We start from the raw sequence: 19030 nt of genomic DNA, 5'->3' as shown, positions 1-19030 counted from the left end.
AGGTCGTTTCAGCTCCTTGTCCGCAGTTTTTACCTCTCCGAGGGGACTTTGTACCCTAGGAGGGGTTATACAACCACCGTGTCTGTCTGTCTGTCAGGCCTGCGAACGCGTTCGTATTTTCGAAGCAAAGGGTAATCACTGGTACGCAGTTTCTTAGAACCAGGGAAAAGGTTTTTCCAAAAGCGCCCTCTTTTTGTCATTGGGTGTAGTATAATGTTTTAATCGGCCGGGATTCGAACCCAAGCCCTCTTGAACGACAGGTGAGCGTTCTACCGCAGAACCACGGATACAGTTACGCTTCACTGAAAATTAAAAACTCTTCCGAGGAGAGGTATATTTTGGCTTGCCAACTTGTTACTGTGACAACGCGTACTAGTTGATCTTTGCCAGGATATACTTGGATGATTCTGGCCATTTTCCATTTGATTGGAGGTAGCTCTTCTTTAAGTAGAACTAAGGCACCGGATTGTAAGATACGAGCAGATTTAGTTTATTTCGGTGGTTGTTGCAATCGAGAGAGGAACTCTAATGGCCAGCGTCGCCAAAAGTGTTGAAGTAATTGTAGTAAAAGTAGTTATTGTCAGAGTTGCCACCGAGAAAGACGTTTGATTTTAATTGACGTGAGATGGAGTTCTGGAATGGCTTTCGAGGAATCCCCGATCAGTAAATGTCCAGGAGTCAATACTGCTAGGTCGGTTTTTATCCGACGTCATTGGAGTGAGTGTACGAGAAATCGGGCAGGCTTAGACTTGACATAGAAGGGTCTGCGTATCTTCGAAGGTTAGTCGTGTCTCACCGATGACTCTCTTTAAGTGGTATTTAATGGATTTTGCACCTGCCTCCCTAAGATCACCAAAATGAGGAGCCGCCGGTGGATTTAAGTGCCAAACGATTCCTTCGTCACTCAAAGTTATTTGTTGGCGCCAACGAAATTCTTCCCACAGGGCCACAGTCGCTATAGACGTTTCGGCATTTGCCTCGACGGGAGACGAAGTGTTTGCAGGGGTCAAGAACGTAGCCGTTGACATGTCACTGACAAGATTGAGGTGCAACGAACGAATTTTGGAGCATACACATAAGGCGATGTAGCCCTTGAAATATCGGCATCATCAGCCCTTCATGACTTTGAGACTGATAGGTCCATTATCGACTCCGCATTCGATAAACGCTCGTCCAGGATTGACTCGAGGTGCCGGTAGATTGCTAATGAGTTGAGCGACTGTCTTCGCATGTTGTCGAACACATCGCAAGCACCTTCGGACGTGGAATCAGAGGCATCACGGAGTCTTATGATCCAGAATTTTGACTGTCGGTTGGGATTTTTGCATGTCGAATCCGTCAGCCAACTCTTAGGATACCAGTTGCGTCAAGGCATGGTGTCAACAACAGAATTTTGCTTTTTACTAACAAGGGTTTCTGATTCTCTAGTTTCCGGATTTCCTCTCCAAAGCAGGACGACTGCACAGCTTTTATCCAGTGATTGCGTGCGTTGACGTGTACTTCCTCAGTTAAAGGTCCAAATTATCTTGACTCTTTGGACGGTCTGTTATTGCGAATAAACTGCTGAATGTACGCTGCGACGTGAATAAGAGTTGTTAGCGAAGAGTATTTGAGTAGAAGACTTGGATCTATTCTGCAATGTAGGATGACATCTGCTCTGATTCTTTCTTTGATAGAACATTCAGGTTTGTCTACCATGGTTGACTCGTTGGTGTAGACAGATTCAGCATGGATCATTCCAATGGATGGGTTTTAAATTCTGTTATTTCGATGCCACGGGAAGCTGGGTTATGTGTTCCCGGAACGTGATGCCACCCAATAGTGGGCCGTATATCTTGAACTTCTGAGACTCGATTCGCCACGAACATCTTCCATCGTTGTGGAGGTGAGGCCAGCCAGGACAGTATGATCTGGCTATCACTCTAGCAATGGACATCTGATACGGTATTTCGTAAAGATACTTGCACGAGTGTTATGAGTCTTGCGAGGAGAGCGGTGGAACAGACCCGTACAAAAATATGTCTATAGAAAACCCACGTTTTATCTCCATAGCTTTTCCTTGGTTTTTCAATGGGTTTTCTTTAGAAATTTGGGTCAATTTTCTGTAACAAAAACCCTTTTAAAGTTTTCTCTATAGAATTATCTGATTGGTTTTTGAGGAAACAAACACTTTTGTACTGGTAAATATAGTTAAATTTCTATAGAATTTACCGAATGTTTTTTGTTTGAAAATAGAAAATTTTCAATTTTAAATAGTGGCATTTCTATAGAATGGGCGGATTTGTGTTTTAGAAAACACCAATTTTTTACTGTTAATTATAGTAGAAAATCTATAGAATTTACCGAATGTTATTTCAGAAAACATTATAACCCATCGAAAGATGTTCTTAACAATATCTTAGAACACTAAAGGTTTTTGTTGGTTGTTTTTATAGAAAAACTGTATAGGATATCTATAGTATAACTTTCGAATTTTATTAGTTCTTATAGCTTTATTTATAGAATTAAATTGGATAATTGGAGTGTGTTAGAGAATTCTTTGAATATTGTAATATCCTTTTACGAAAACTCCTAACAGCTTGCAGAGGAGCTCAGATTGACTTGGGGTAGATGCCACAACAAATAACATCCAAATGAACCTAATTAAGAGTATTTAGAACACTGATACTACACTTTGGTCTTAACCAAAAGGCCGAGAAGCTAACGTTGAGTTCGATATATAAATATTCATAACAAATGATTCAATTTATGCAAACGGTAAAATGCAAAAGAAATCAAAAATTACGACAGATGTGGCGAACCGTGGCATCCACATTTCATACAATCTTCTTCGCCGGCTTGATTTTTAAGAAGATCCAAAGTCTATTAGTAATCGAAACGGTTTCAAATATTAAATTAAATTTCACTTAGAAAAACAATTATTGAAAAACCGGTCTTTCAGTTAAGACGAAAGACCGGAGACTTGTTACCAAAACAAATGGAAATTATATATCAGAAACCGTCAGAAGATGATCTTCCTGGCAACCAGATTTTCCAGCAGAGACCTGCAGAACAGAAATTCCATCGGAGACCTGGAGACGAGACCTACCGACGTAGACCTAGTGGCCAGACCTTCCGACGGAGATCTGAATACCCGGAGATAAGATCTTTCGGCAAAGACCTGGAGAGTAGTTCTTCCGGTGGCGATTTGGAGACCCAAGTGACCCAATCTTCCGACGGAGACCTTGAGACCATATATTCCGAATGAGACCTTGAGACTTGGATATCATATCTTTCGGTAGAGACCGAAAACTTGTATTCAAAGACTATTTATACGCTATAACCGGTAACACTGTGCATGGTCAATTAAATGCACCTTATTTCTGATACACGACAAGCTGCTTAATTACGTAAAGTTGAGGGTATTTTCTTGAAAAGCATCACACTGTCTGCAACATAATAAGTCCCAGGTCTTTGCTATTAATTATCGTTTCTTCCGTTTGTTGTGATACATGTAAATAGGCGAATAATATGTTTAAAGGATGATGCTCATACAGTTTATGCGATGTATATTTCAACATGCCAAATCTGGAACCCGCTACCCGGATACTTATGCTGTTTTCTAAAAAAAAGCAATTGGAAAAATCGTGTAGAAATTCCACTAAATTTACAAATGAATAATTGCTGTTTAAAAAAACGGCCAATTCTACGGAAATTCCAGTATATACCAGTGAAAAACTGGTGTTTTAACAACAAAAAACACAATAAATTCTATAGAAATTGACTAAAATTACCAGTGAAGTTTTTTCAAAACATTTGGTAAATCTATATAAATAACTTTAATAAAAGGTTCAGAAATTAACTCAAGTATCGAAATAAAATCTACTAAAAAGTCAAAGATAAACCATTAAAATAACCTAGGAAAAGTATTAAAAACCAAGGAAAACTATAGAGAAAAAACTCGGGTTTTCAATAGACATATTTTTGTAAGGGCTTGATGGGATAGCTCGAAAACCTATAGAGTGCTTTGGGAATATCTATAGACATTTGAAGTTTTTAAAACCATAAACATTTCCCAAAAAAAAGTTAGTGGTATTTTCTTCGAAAATTGTATAGAAAAAGATATTCCTATGGTGTCCCATAGCCTTTCTATAAACCTCTATATATTTCTATAGATATTCTATACACGATTTTTGAACGGGCGAGTTCTAGTTTGGGTAGCGTGATCTGCTTGAGTGGAGTGATTCTGCTTTTTGCGTCAATCAGTTAAAAGTGACCAGTCCTGATCAAAGTGGTAGTCTTTAAATAGACCGCCGCCACATACGCCTTCTCCGAAGCATTGCAGAAGCCATGGAGACTTGATTTGTTGGAGGGATGTTGACTGATAAACTGTTGAATTCTCAGGTTTTCAATGCCAGTTAAGTCATCCCGGAATGTATGCTATTTATGAACGAGCGTTGATGTAATTAAAAAAAATCAGCTAGGCTAATACCCAAGGCACCACCCTAGGCCTAAGTCATCGAGCGACTTTTAAAGCCTTTTAATTCAGGTGGCCGGGTTACAATGCGTAGGAGGGTGGTGGGAAGCCCTGCAAGCCACGCGAGCCAACAACTCCCTACACTAACTATTACCGTTAACGTCAACAAGTTTTTATAGAAGGGGAAACCGAAGATCTCGGGGGAAAATCCCTTAAACCAACGGGGAGAGAACTTCTTCGTCCCAGCTCACCTTAATTTGCCACATCTCTTGTAACAGGATTTTAGCTCGGATGATAACTGGTGACAAGAGACCCAAGGGATCGAAGATGCTTGCCGTGTCGGACAGGATGGTGCGTTTGGTAACAGCTACTCGGGAACTTGGTGATTTGAGAACGAATGATAGAACGTCTGTTGCCGGGGTCCATTGTAGCTCCGATATTTGAATTGATTCGGCATTGTCGATATTCAAGGGAGCCAGGATCTCTTTGCTCGGGTGGAATGTTTTCCAATACGAATTGATCATTTGACACCCACTTCGGTAGTGGAAGTCCTGTTTCATTTATTGCTTGGTGAAGCTGTCGTTGTAGAAATCGTCAGCAAGACTTGAGAAGCCAGCGGATATTTGGACTCTACATCCTTGGATAGCTCTTGTAAGACCTTAAATTTTGGAGAGGTAGGATGCTGACGCTGTTTCATAAGTCACCGTTAGTAGTTGATAATCTTCAAGACGATCTTCTTTCTGACGTCTCCAAAGTATTCGTTGATAGTGGAGGTTTTCTTTATTGATTAAGATTTGGCGATACATCTTCGAATGAGGAGGTTAAACCTCCGAGGTTTACCAGATCAGATTGTAATTTTGGACCCACTAGGAGAATATCGTTGGATGTTTTTGATGATCCATCAAATTCGACTCGTATTTTCGAGGCTGAGCTTGACTCCTTGAAGATAGCATGAGCTGGTACAAGCTCCATTTGGTTCAATTGAATATACTCTTTCATGAATTTTCTGTACTTATTGTAAATTGAGGAATTAGCTTTGGGACGTCGTTCGACGTATTCGAATCTTCTTAACGCTATATTTCTTGACTCATCAAGGTTCTGGGAATTGTCTTTGATTGGTAGTTTGACGATGTATCGACCGATGGCGTCTTGACTGACGGTATCTTGAAACGCCTGTTCACATTAAATTTCGGTGGGCGTGGAATCGATGTTCTAGTTCTTCGATTTCCGAGATTCTCGCGAGTTGCGTTTCGAGGTGGCCAAATTTGACTTGGATTGGTGTTGTCGTTTTGGACCTTGACTTCCTGTGTCTTCAACTACCACCCAGCCAAGGAGCTCCCGGTATTCCCACCAGTTATCCATCTTGAATCAAATCAAGAAAAACATCAGCTCCAAGTAGCATGTCGACTGAGCCCAGGATATGAAAGGTCGGTTCAGTGAGCTGTAGGTACTTAATGTGAGGCCATGTTCGTAAGTTGACAGCAAAGTTGGGGAGCCTTTCCGTGACCTGCTTCTGGATCAAGACTTGAATTGTTTTGTTAAAGTTTGTATCGATACTGGAACTGATAGTCAGAGTTGCGTTGCCTCTTGACTGACTGATACCGGTTGCACCAATCCCTCCGATAGTCATGCTCTGAACGTGGGTAAGGCGAACGTCGGATAAATGTAAGGTTCATTTGCGGAGCTAATACTGCGGTATTCTTCACGAGTCATAATGATGAATTTGGTATGAAACCACTTTTTACAAAGAGCTACAACACGGAAGAGACCCATCGGGTTCTTCGAAACAGTCATCTCGCAGTGTCGACAAAACCACTTAACAGCAGGTGCAGGGCTGCTTTCAACATATCCGCCACAAGAAAGGTCAATAAACCGAACGGCTATCACAGGTGAAATTGCATTGTCAACGTTGAGAGCATAGTGGATGGGAGCGAACCAAAACGTCGCTGGAGGTCAGATAATTGGTCATGGCGAACCGGAGAGCAATCCAACGAAATGGCAACCACATCTGACAAGCCGTAGCAGAGAACCCTGGTCTCGCCGAAACATAAAGAGCCATAATGGAGAATATCCAGAGAAATAGCCCTTTACGTTATATCTTTGAGCGCCACGTTGCTTATGCATTAAGTTTCGGTTTTCAACATTACAACGTATAAGATTGTTCTAGTATTTTATCGTCAATAATCTATTTAATCTAAAGTTAATTGCTAAATTCGTTCATCCCCAAGGCGTTCAACCATACCACTCAACTATTTTTGAAAAATAAATACAAGAAAACTTGACACTAAGAATATCGCCTTTGCATCATCAAAGTGGAGACTACAGTTCTCAGTTAACATTAATTTACTCTTGTTAAAACTGATCCAATTGCTGGTTCCCCTTTTTCGACGCTCTTCGCGCTCTCCCTCTTTCGGAAGCGTGACACTCTTGGGATGCTGAATATTGAACTCTTTTGGTTTTTTAAAAGGCGCGAAATTATCTTTAAAGGGCGGGATTTTTGAATTTGAATACTTTGGTTTGCCTTTAATGGGGAGGGAAATTCGAATCTTCTATTTTACTTTTAGAGTGCTTGAAAAAGACAGGGATTCAATATTTAAAAAGCTATAACATGACCATGCAAAGCTGTTAAAGTTATTCCTAGCTCACTCATTACGCTGACCATAAAAAATTTCAATATTTAGAAATAACTTTTTATCAGAAGTATATTATATACTCTTATTTTATTGCTTTAAATCTATAAAATCAATTTAAAATTGCTTAGTACTTTTACATAAATAGTAACTCCATTACTGCTACAAACATAATTTGAATTAGATTTACCGTTTAGATTTTAAGCTTTAATGTTAAATAACCGAGTTTTTTACTTTGAGTCTTGTTTGAAAACCACAATGATTAAAAACGTAAGCTTTTTGTAACTATTCTTGACGGAAAAATCTTAAAAAACCTTGATTGAAAATGCACCTTTTTAAATTTAAACGCAGTGAATTCCCGGGCTTTACGACTAGTCAGGGGATTGTGCAGCAACCGCTTCCTTTGGGCTCGCGCTCGCGAAGCCAAACCGACTGGGTGCCCCGCTGTTTCCAGCCACCAAATTAAAAAAATAAACCACGGTTTTTTTATGTACGATCACGATGATATAAAAGAAATTCTTAAGGATTCATCACTGAAATTAAAGAATCCTGACCAACTGAAGGGTAAATCCATCTCAAAAGAAAGCAATGAAAAGTATTTTTAACGATAGGAGAGGACGTTCACCATCTCTAGTCAAATATTGAAGTTCCCCTTTTCTAAAACCGTGGCAAAATTCTCATTTTGCCTATTTTAATATTTTATTGTAAGCTTATTCACCTATTTTGAGGCTCGCTTATTCACCTATTATATCCTAATCTTGTTCACCTATTTTAGCGTAAGCTTATTTAATGTTGAACTCTTTTGGTTTTGTAGCGCGCTAAAAAAGGCGCGAAACTCTCTTGAAAGGGTGGGATTTTTGAATTTGAATACTTTGGTTTGCCTTTAATGGGGTGGGAAATTCGAATCTTCTATTTAGTGTTACTTTTAGAGTGATTGAAAGTGATTCAATATTTAAAAAGCCATAACATGACCATGCAAAATACAGCTAACTCATTGCGTGGACCATAAAAATGAAACAAGGTTAAGCCGCGTCTGTAAGTTTCGGTATTAAGAAAATACGTTTTATCAGAAGTATATAATATACTCTTATTTTATTGGTTTTAAATTAACATATTCAATTTATGATTGCTTAGTACTTGATAATTTTAAACAATTACTTGAAGGTATGCCTTTTTTGTAAATAAGAACTCCATTACTGCTATTAATTATTATTCGCTTGAAATTTCGCGGGAAATTAGCGCTCATAGAAACGTTTAAGCTTAATATTTTAAACAAAAATATTATCAGAAGCGTAGCCAGGGGTATGGAGCAGAAGCATTTGTTTGTTTGTACAGTCATAAGTGGTATTACCACTTATGGTACAGTTGATTCTTTTTATATGGTTTTCTAATCTTCCTCCCCCCCCCCCATTCATACCAAAATCCTGACTACGCTACTGTATAATACAAGTTTTTTTTATTAAGAAATAAGTCTTTGTAAGTAGGCATTTTAGGAAAGGAAAAGTGTCATTTTAAACGTATTCTGAATTAGAGTTACCGTTTAGATTTTGAGCCCAAAAGTGTTTAGCCGATTGAAAAATTAACTTTCTATTTTAGTGAGAATATTTGAAATTCACCAAAATAGTTTTAAAAATTTATAATAATAGAGACGATATACTTCATGGCTCGTCTTTAAAATTATATATTTTTCAATTTAACTTTAGCCATGACTTTTAACAATTTTAAAATTTATGATGGTTTTTTAGCGCGCTAAAAAAGGGCGCGAAATTCTCTTTAAAGGGCGGGTTTTTGGAATTTCAATACTTTTGTTTGCCTTTAATGGGGCGGGAAATTCGAATCTTCTATTTATTTTTAGTTTTAGATTACTTGAAATAGACAGTGATTATAAACCCGTGGCCAAATTCGCGCTATGCCCATCATAATGTTTTGTAAGCTTATTAACCCATTTTAATGTAAACTTATTCAGCTATGTTATAAAGATTATTTCTGTGTCTCCGGTAAATATCAGAGGCACCGGTTATGAAGCGAGGTCAATACCAGACCATCACTTTCAAATCCGTATGTTTTCACGAATACATTTTAGGCGGTACCTTTTAACCAGTAAGTGGGGGTGGCCCTTAAAAGGGCCGTTTTTTTGTTGGTTGAGGATGTACATCAATTAGGTTTTTTTGGGCTTGAGGGTTCCGGTTCTGTAAAGAGAATGATTGTCGCAAGACAAATGAAACGTGTTGAATTGTTTAATTATTATCATGTTATACCATTCAAATTGATTATTTTTAGTGGTCGTCTCCTCTTAGGCCGGGGCACCACCACGATGGTTTCCTCTAAGCCCGTGTCATTGAGGGCGACGTCCCAATAATGGGGTGGGGTTTGCGGCCTGGTGATGGGTTGCCGTGCTCGATGCTTTGAGCACCTGTTCCGGTGTTCTTGCCGCTCCTTTTCTGTTGCACCTTCGAACCACTTTCATGAAAAGTAATATAAATTATTTTGTTGGCTTTATCCTACGTAACCATTATGGAAATTGTAAAGCGTACTTTTTCGCAAGCTTGGCAAGCTTGCCCGGGAAGAGCAGCTTTCTCTACATTCTTCCTGGGCGCCCTTTCCACGAACCGGAAACCAGATTCAGGGGCTTGCTTCCGTTCGGGCCTTTAAAAGAAACAAACAAATCAATTGATTTAGGCTTACGTTAATTGATCGCTTTAAAGAAACATACAAATCAAAATCAGAAAGCGTGGATTTGTCGACGGGTTTACACGGGGCGTTAAAACCCCAATACGGGCCCACCGCTCCAGATAATTTCCGAGGAGAGCGCGCTGGTGATTTAGACGTTGAGGTGGACGCGTTAACGCCTTTCTTCCCCCTTGAAGATCGTCACCTCCTTTTCCAGCTCATGAATCCTACTCATTAGGTTTTCCTCTCGATTTTTCCAAGCTGAAATTAATCCCAGAAAAAGGAATTAAAAAAAAAACTATATGAAACGCGTGTTGTTAAATTGAGCAATAATTACCTTCAGCTTGAGAAAAATGATATTCGATGAAGGCACGAAAACTGTCGTCCGACATTATTTAATAGCCGATAAGTACTGGCAAACGATAACTTCGGAAAGCAGAAAGTGAAGGGAGAGCGCCTAACAGATTTCTATATATACCCGCTAGCGCGGACCCAAAGTAAGCGGTTGGCGCAAAATCCCCCGATTTTGCAGCTAGTAGGTTTTCGCGTGAGGTAATTGGTTATCGTCGGCTATTTTAAATTCCTTTTTTCGGCGGGAATCACGGACGTCCACTTAGGCAGTTTTTACCACATTAATTAACGAACGTGAAAATACTTTACAGGCGCGAATTAATGTATTTTATTAAGGTGGAACAGCTTTGATATCGATTTCCCCCCTCCCCCTTTAAAGACATTACTAAACTATTTTTCATAAATTTTAAAATTGTTAAAAGTCATGGATAAAGTTAAATTTAAAATATATAATATTAAAGACGAGCCATGAAGCGAGCCCCATGAAGTATATCGTCTCTATTATTATAAATTTTTAAAATTAAACTATTTTGGTCAATTTCAAATATTATCACTAAAATAGAAATTTAATTTTTCAATCGGTTAAAAGGTACCGCCTAAAATGTATTCGTGAAAACATACGGATTTGAAAGTGGTGGTCTTGTATTGACCTCGCTTCATAACGTATAAATAACCGGTGCCTCTGATATTTACCGGAGACACCGAAATAATCTTAATAAAATAGCTGAATAAGTTTTCATTAAAATAGGTTAATAAATTTATCTTAAAATGGGTTAATAAGTTTACATTAAAATGGGTTAATAAGCTTACAATAAAACGTTATGATGGGCATAGCGCGAATTTTGCCACGGGTTTATAATCACTGTCTATTTCAAGTAATCTAAAACTAAAACTAAATAGAAGATTCGAATTTCCCACCCCATTAAAGGCAAACCAAAGTATTCAAATTCAAAAATCCCGCCCTTTCAAGAGAGTTTCGCGCCTTTTTTAGCGCGCTACAAAACCAAAAGAGTTCAACATTAAATAAGCTTACGCTAAAATAGGTGAACAAGATTAGGATATAATAGGTGAATAAGCGAGCCTCAAAATAGGTGAATAAGCTTACAATAAAATATTAAAATAGGCATAATGAGAATTTTGCCACGGTTTTAGAAAAGGGGAACTTCAATATTTGACTAGAGATGATGAACGTCCTCTCCTATCGTTAAAAATACTTTTCATTGCTTTCTTTTGAGATGGATTTACCCTTCAGTTGGTCAGGATTCTTTAATTTCAGTGATGAATCCTTAAGAATTTCTTTTATATCATCGTGATCGTACATAAAAAAACCGCGGTTTATTTTTTTAATTTGGTGGCTGGAAACAGCGGGGCACCCAGTCGGTCTGGCGTCGCGAGCGCGAGCCCAAAGGAAGCGGTTGCTGCACAATCCCCTGACTAGTCGTAAAGCCCGGGAATTCACTGCGTTTAAATTTAAAAAGGTGCATTATCAATCAAGGTTTTTTAAGATTTTTCCGTCAAGAATAGTTACAAAAAACTAAAGCTTACGTTTTTAATCATTGTGGTTTTCAAACAAGACTCAAAGTAAAAAACTCGGTTATTTAACATTAAAGCTCAAAATCTAAATGGTAAATCTAATTCAGAATACGTTTAAAATGACACTTTTCCTTTCCTAAAATTCCTACTTACAAAGACTTATTTCTTAATAAAAAAACTTGTATTATACAGTAGCGTAGTCAGGATTTTGGTATGAATGGGGGGGGGAGGAAGATTAGAAAACCATATAAAAAGAATCAACTGTACCATAAGTGGTAATACCACTTATGACTGTACAAACAAACAAATGCTTCTGCTCCATACCCCTGGCTACGCTTCTGATAATATTTTTGTTTAAAATATTAAGCTTAAACGTTTCTATGAGCGCTAATTTCCCGCGAAATTTCAAGCGAATAATAATTAATAGCAGTAATGGAGTTCTTATTTACAAAAAAGGCATACCTTCAAGTATATGTTTAAAATTATCAAGTACTAAGCAATCATAAATTGAATATGTTAATTTAAAACCAATAAAATAAGAGTATATTATATACTTCTGATAAAACGTATTTTCTTAATACCGAAACTTACAGGCGCGGCTTAACCTTGTTTCATTTTTATGGTCCACGCAATGAGTTAGCTGTATTTTGCATGGTCATGTTATGGCTTTTTAAATATTGAATCACTTTCAATCACTCTAAAAGTAACACTAAATAGAAGATTCGAATTTCCCACCCCATTAAAGGCAAACCAAAGTATTCAAATTCAAAAATCCCGCCCTTTCAAGAGAATTTCGCGCCCTTTTTTTAGCGCGCTACAAAAAAGCAAAGAGTTCAATATTAAATAAGCTTACGTTAAAATAGGGGTAAAAGATTAGAGGTCGGCATTCGCTTAACTTTTATCCGTGGATGAAATAAGCTCGGCGATGTTTAAATAATATTTATTTAAATAACCAATTGTTGAATTATAATTGTAAAATGTTTAAATAATCGTGGATAAGCCTATTATTAAAAAAAAACAGTTATTTAAATAAATGCCATTTTTATTCAAATAAATGCTTGGTTGTGTAAAAAACATAATTAAATAAGTTAAAATGATATTCTTTTTACCAACTTTTGTTAAATAAATCGGAAATTTTGTGGATAATGAATAAACAATTCCGAGCACTATATCAGATTACGATATCACAGATGAATAAGATTACGTTATAATAGGTAAATAAGCTTACAAAAAAATACTAAAAACGGCATGGTGAAAATTTTTCCACGCTTTTAGAAAAGTCTGCTAAACAAGTGGAACTTAAATATTTGACGGATGGTGAATGTCCTCTCCTATCGCTAAAAATACCTTTCATTGCTTTCTTTTGTGATGGAATTATCCTACAATGGGTCAGGATTCTTTAATTTGAGTGATGAGTTAAGAATTCGTCCCAGGGGCCCAATTATGTAATTTTAGTCGATTTAGAATTCGATTTCGAAGTTCCTGATATCGAACGAGAACGAAAAGGCGAATTCTGTAACCGAGATTTCGAAATCGTTATGGTGGATTTCGATTTTCGATACGCGGTCACAACTCCATTTTATCGCGTATTTCCGGTTAGGTTCGGTATCCTCGTACTCATCTGTAATCCCCCGTAATCATTATGAAATCACTCATCTGTAAATTGTAATCATTTGAAATAGCGCGTAATCATCTGTAATCACGTGTAATCATTGGAATTCTCCCGTACTCAATTACCCATCTGTAACAGTTTTAAAGTTTTGTGTTGCCTGTGTACTCATTGTAATCATTCTGTACTCATCGTTATCATGTGTACTCATTAATGATTACGTAATCATTAGCCCCTCGGGTTTAGTCTCTACTTTTGTTCTAGCAAAAATAACAATACAACGTTAATGACTTTGTACGAAGAACGGATGACTTTAATCGAAGGTGTTGTTTCCCATTAGATTAAAAAATGCACCTTGACGACTTAAAAAAACCACGGTTTATATTTTTATTTAAATTGGCGGTTGGAAACAGCGGGGTACCCAGTCGGTTTTGGCGTCCCGAGCGCGAACCCAAATGATGCGGTTGCCGCACAATCCCCCGTCTGACTTTTCGTAAAGCCCGAGAATTCACTGCGGTTTAAATTTTAAAAGGTGCATAGTGATCGGAATTGTTTATTCATTATCCACAAAATTTCCGATTTATTTAACAAAAGTTGGTAAAAAGAATATCATTTTAACTTATTTAATTATGTTTTTTACGAAACCAAGCATTTATTTGAATTAAAATGGTATTAATTTAAACAATTGTTTGTTTTGTTTAAATAATAGGCTTATCCAATTTCGATTATTTAAACATTTTACAATTATTATTCAAATATTGGTTATTTAAATAAATATTATTTAAATATCGCCGAACTTATTTTATCCATGGATAAAAGTTAATCGAACGCCGACCTCTAAAGGTGCATTTTCAATCAAACGGTTTTTAACACTTCTCAGTTAAGAGTAGTTACCCAAACCTTATGGTTTCAATCTTGGTGGTTTCCAAACAAAACTCAAATTAAGCTTGAAAGTAGAAAAAAACTCGGTTACTTAACACTTATAAATATCTTAAAGTGAGAGACAAAACTAATAATAATAATCAGCTAGGCTAATACCCAAGGCGCCACCTTAGGCCCAAGTCATCTAGCGACCTTTAATGCCTTTAAGCAGATGGGCGGGTTACAATGCGTAGGTGGGTGGTGGCCAACCCTTCATGCCACGCAAGCCAACAGCTCCCTACGCTAACTATTACCGTTAACCTCAACAAGTTTTATTGTAAGGGGAAACCGAAGAGCTCGGGGGAAAACCCCTTTAAACAGCGGGAAGAGAACTTGCAAAACTCATCGCAGGAGTTGTTCCGAGTTTTCACCTATAAATACATATATATATATATATATATATATATATATGCATGCATGCTTCAAATCCAACAGCACGAAACTTGCTAACTCATTCAATTAAGAATGGCACGCTTTAATATGTAGAACATGCAAATTTAAAATAACTTTCTTGCCTAAACAAAACAATTTTTGGCGCCATTTTTCTATCGAACGACTCACGTGATTTCAAGAGACCATCCACAGAAACGCGCGTAATTTGGAGGGTAGAAAGGGGAAACTGGGCGCCAATAACGCGTTTCGGATTGGGAGAAAGGGTGATCCTCTCGTTTTCCTGTGCTTTCTGGGGGCGGGGCTTTATAAAATGGTATAAATACGGGTATCTAAACCTGAGTAGATCACATTCGTTTGTTCGTTCGCTTGTCAGCAAATAGACAAGCTTAGTTTTGGCTTTGCCAAGTATTATTTTTCAGAAGACTTTTACCTAGCAATAACTATCATCGGAGACTAAAAATGTAATTATTTAAAGTCTATATTTCTTTATTCCTTTGTATTAACTCTCACCTTAATTCGAAAATTTCAGGTCGCTGAATAGTAGTCCTGGTTGCAGTAGCAGTGACAGTGGCCCTTCTTCACCTGTCATCGCTTTGCCTCATCTGCCGAAACATCGGAAAGGCAGAAAGCGTCCCGTTCCTGGAACGTCCCCTGCAACCCTCGTTAAGCTCGCCCCGATAGAGCAAAAATTTGCGTCCGGCACGTACGGCAGAAAAAAAGTTCATTTGTATTTTGACTACGAAGGCAACAAACTTGAAAGCGATGGCATTACGCCATCAATAGTGGTAGTCGGTCAATGCAAAACGTGCCGTAGACAGATTTTAGCAACAACGGACTGTCCTTTTAATTTGGAACGCCATATAGTAAGAATTCACTTTTCTCAAATTTTTGTTCACTTTTCTAATGAAACTCCCATTAACGCTTGGCCTCGCTTCTTTTTGTAGGAAACTGTCCATGGCATTCACTTGTCTAAAGTGTCGCCTTCCGCCGATTCCGTCGACGATGTTTTGTTTATGGAAGACGCCGCTCCCCCCACTAAGAATCGGAGAGTAGACGAAGCGGCTCTCAAGCAACTTCGAAGTACATTTAGGAGAGCCCTAGTGTACATGATCACGGTCGACGGCTTGCCTTTCAGCGTAGTGGAAGGTAAAGGATTTCGCAAAGCGATTTCTATTGCCAATCCACAGCTGGGGGAATATAGTCGTCGAACCGTGGTCAGGGAGTTACACCAAATAGTCGAAGATGAAATCAAACCTAAAATCAAGGTAACTGCCTAATAATTCTGAAACGCAATATTATTCCGCCTGGTGTTTAATTTTGTATTCATTATATTTCAGCGCCGTTTAACTGGATTGCCGGATGGCGCCATCCACATAACGCTGTATATTTGGTCTAATCGGAGGCAGCAATCGGTGATGGGAGTCAGAGCTCAATTTATTGACGAGGATTTCAAATTTCACAACCTTTTGCTGTCATTCGAGCACTTTCCAGGAAGTCACACTGGCGAGGCAATATTGAAAAAAATTAAGTTTGTGCTAGCCGAGGCCGGTCTTGAGACTTCTTCGGTAAGAGCTGCTATTTAAAATATCTACGTATAAAGATATAAATATAGTAATAATTTTAATTTCCAGATTTCTTGCGTGTGCGCTGACAACGCTGCAAATATCACGAAGGCCATCAACATGTTGGACATTGTCGAAGAGCCCTGGGATGTAGATGATCCCGATTTCTCGGATTCGGAGCTTCCAAGCGCGGACTCAAATGACTTTGCTTTAGATGATGGCAAGTTTTTCCATCTGTAAATGTGAAAAAAATCATTCTAATCAAATTTGAAACTTTTATAGCTTGGGACACAATGCTCCAAATATTTCCACCCGCCGAGGACGAGACAACACCTGGGCCTTCTTCTAGGGGAAGGGTTGAGCCGAAACTTCACGATACATGGATACGAAAACGTTGCGTAGCCCATTCGCTACAGCTCGTAGTAAATGGCGCAATCAAAGAAGATCCAAGAGCGGACTCGATTGTCAAGCTGGTGAACGATTGGGTGACGTTCTTGAGGCGCTCGCCAAAGTGGAGCGAGGTATTCCGTGAAAAGTCTCCACAGGGGCTTTATTTAAAGGCTCCAGTGATAACTAGATGGAACTCCATATATACGGCGATGGAGCGATTAACTTTGGTAAATTACCCCATTATCATTTTTCAAGTGTATTCGCTAATTACGATTTAATTATTTCTTTAGCCCGGGATACGACAGGCTCTCGAGGAAACCTTACTCGAAGCTTCAAGTGGACCAAATTGCCCAAAGATGGCCCTCCCGACGGTAGATCATGAACGACAAATGATTGAGATCTTGCGGCTATTAAAACCTATCAAGACGGCCACTGATGTGTTCCAAAAGAAAGAGCCCGTTGCCCATCTCGTCATTGGACAACTTCTTCTAGTATATGACGAAATGCTCGCAGTTACCGCTCCCTTCTTCGGAGTGCTTAAAAAAGAATTGCTGAGTCTCCTGAAAACCCGCTTTTGGGAGGAAATCGTCGATCCCGACTATGTCGTGGCCGCTCTTCTCGATCCGCGAGGGAAAATGGAGTTATTTCCTGGTAAGAAAATATTATCCAACATTTAACTTTTTCTCTGAGAAACGTAATTAACGGTCAAACTTCACAGAAGCATTTCCACTCGATGATTGGAACACGGTCAATGGAGACCCTATTTTCCGATCTTTGGACGCCAGAGCTGCCAAAAGACATTTTACCGAGTATTTGTCTCAATTTCACGAGCCCATCCGTCAGGAGGAGCCTATTCCGTCTACCGGTGGTCTATGGGCCAGAGTACGGGCAGCTCGGACTAGGGAGGAGCCGACGTACGCCCAAGACAACGAACGCTCAGAGTTGGCACGATATCTAGAAGAAGCCAACCAGCCAGTGGAGTGCGACCCTCTAGAATACTGGAGATCACACCGGGGAAAGTACCCAACCCTAGCGAAGTTGGCTAGACGAATCCTCGGGATTCCCGCCTCCAGTGCCGACGTGGAGCGCACGTTTTCCGTGGCAGGGTCCATTTTCCGCTGCAGAAGGAGTAGACTTACCATAAGAAACCTTTCGTACATCTTGATGGTCAAGGAATGGATATAGTTTTAGTAAGTATTATCTGTTATTTTTGTGAAGCAAATCTCTTCGTCATATTAAAACCTCACTTACCCTTTTAGGTGAGGATAACAAAAAAAAACGGTCCTTTTAAGGACCACCTACATGTTTGAAAAAAGGTCACTAAAATGTCTTGTTCCTACATAATTTTGCGAATGTGGTAAAGTTATATCACGCATACGCACTATGGTGCCCTACTTACGAAGTGTTTTATTTATTAATTATGTATATTTAAAACCAATAAAATAAGAGTATATTATATACTTCTGATAAAACGTATTTTCTTAATACCGAAACTTACAGACGCGGCTTAACCTTGTTTCATTTTTTTATGGTCAACGTAATGAGTTAACTATAACATGACCATGCAAAATCTAGCCATTTAAGTATTGATTCACTGTCTATTTCAAGCACTTTAAATGTAACAACAGAAAAAATTACTGAATTTATCAGACTGCTATACTCCCCATGTTGGAGGCGTTTTCCTTATGAAGTTACATTTTGACCTCAAATTTCAAATTTTGCTCGCTCCTAGGCCGAAAAAAAAGACTAATTTTTTATACATAGAAATAGCTATACCCACAATTCTCAAGTGCAATTTATCGCGTCAAAATAATAATTAAACAATTCAACACGTTTCATTTGTCTTGCGACAATCATTCTCTTTACAGAACCGGAACCCTCAAGCCCAAAAAAACCTAATTGATGTGCATCCTCAACCAACAAAAAAACGGCCCTTTTAAGGGCCACCCCCACTTATTGGTTAAAAGGTACCGCCTAAAATGTATTCTTGAAAACATACGGATTTGAAAGTGATAGTCTGGTATTGACCTCGCTTCAAAACCGGTGCCTCTGATATTTACTGGAGACACAGAAATAATCTTTATAACATAGCTGAATAAGCTTACATTAAAATGGGTTAATAAGCTTACAAAACATTATGATGGGCATAGCGCGAATTTGGCCACGGGTTTATAATCACTGTCTATTTCAAGTAATCTAAAACTAAAAATAAACAGAAGATTCGAATTTCCCGCCCCATTAAAGGCAAACAAAAGTATTGAAATTCCAAAAACCCGCCCTTTAAAGAGAATTTCGCGCCCTTTTTTAACACACTAAAAAAACCGTAAGAGTGCAATATTCAGCATCTCGAGAGCGTCGAAAAAGGGGGAAACAAGTTTTACCAAGAGTGAATTAATGTTAACTGAGAACATGCAGACCCAACTGTAGAACCCGCTTTTATGTTGTAACGGCGATATTCTCCGCCTACCCGGAGAGAGAGTTTGTGATCGAGAGGCGCGTAGCGGCGCAGAGTCTG

General features: G+C 38.6%; 1 protein-coding gene across 1 annotated transcript; it reads left to right on the top strand.

Moving 5' to 3' along the window:
• Window positions 1–10589: 10589 nt before the first annotated feature.
• On the top strand, window positions 10590–17700 carry LOC149949241 (uncharacterized). The gene is made up of 8 exons (XM_090169398.1): window positions 10590–10594; window positions 15093–15426; window positions 15508–15828; window positions 15901–16128; window positions 16195–16345; window positions 16408–16742; window positions 16806–17166; window positions 17234–17700. The coding sequence occupies exons 1-8, from the start codon at window positions 10590–10592 to the stop codon at window positions 17698–17700; spliced, it is 2202 nt and encodes a 733-aa protein (XP_090025524.1).
• The last annotated feature ends 1330 nt before the right edge of the window (window positions 17701–19030 follow it).

The sequence above is a fragment of the Leiobunum rupestre genome, chromosome 3 (genome assembly GCF_980474605.1).
Source record: "Leiobunum rupestre chromosome 3, qqLeiRupe1.1.hap1, whole genome shotgun sequence".
NCBI lineage: Eukaryota > Metazoa > Arthropoda > Arachnida > Opiliones > Sclerosomatidae > Leiobunum > Leiobunum rupestre.
Note: the sequence above shows the minus strand (reverse complement) of the source record. Positions and strands in the feature narration are given on the sequence as shown.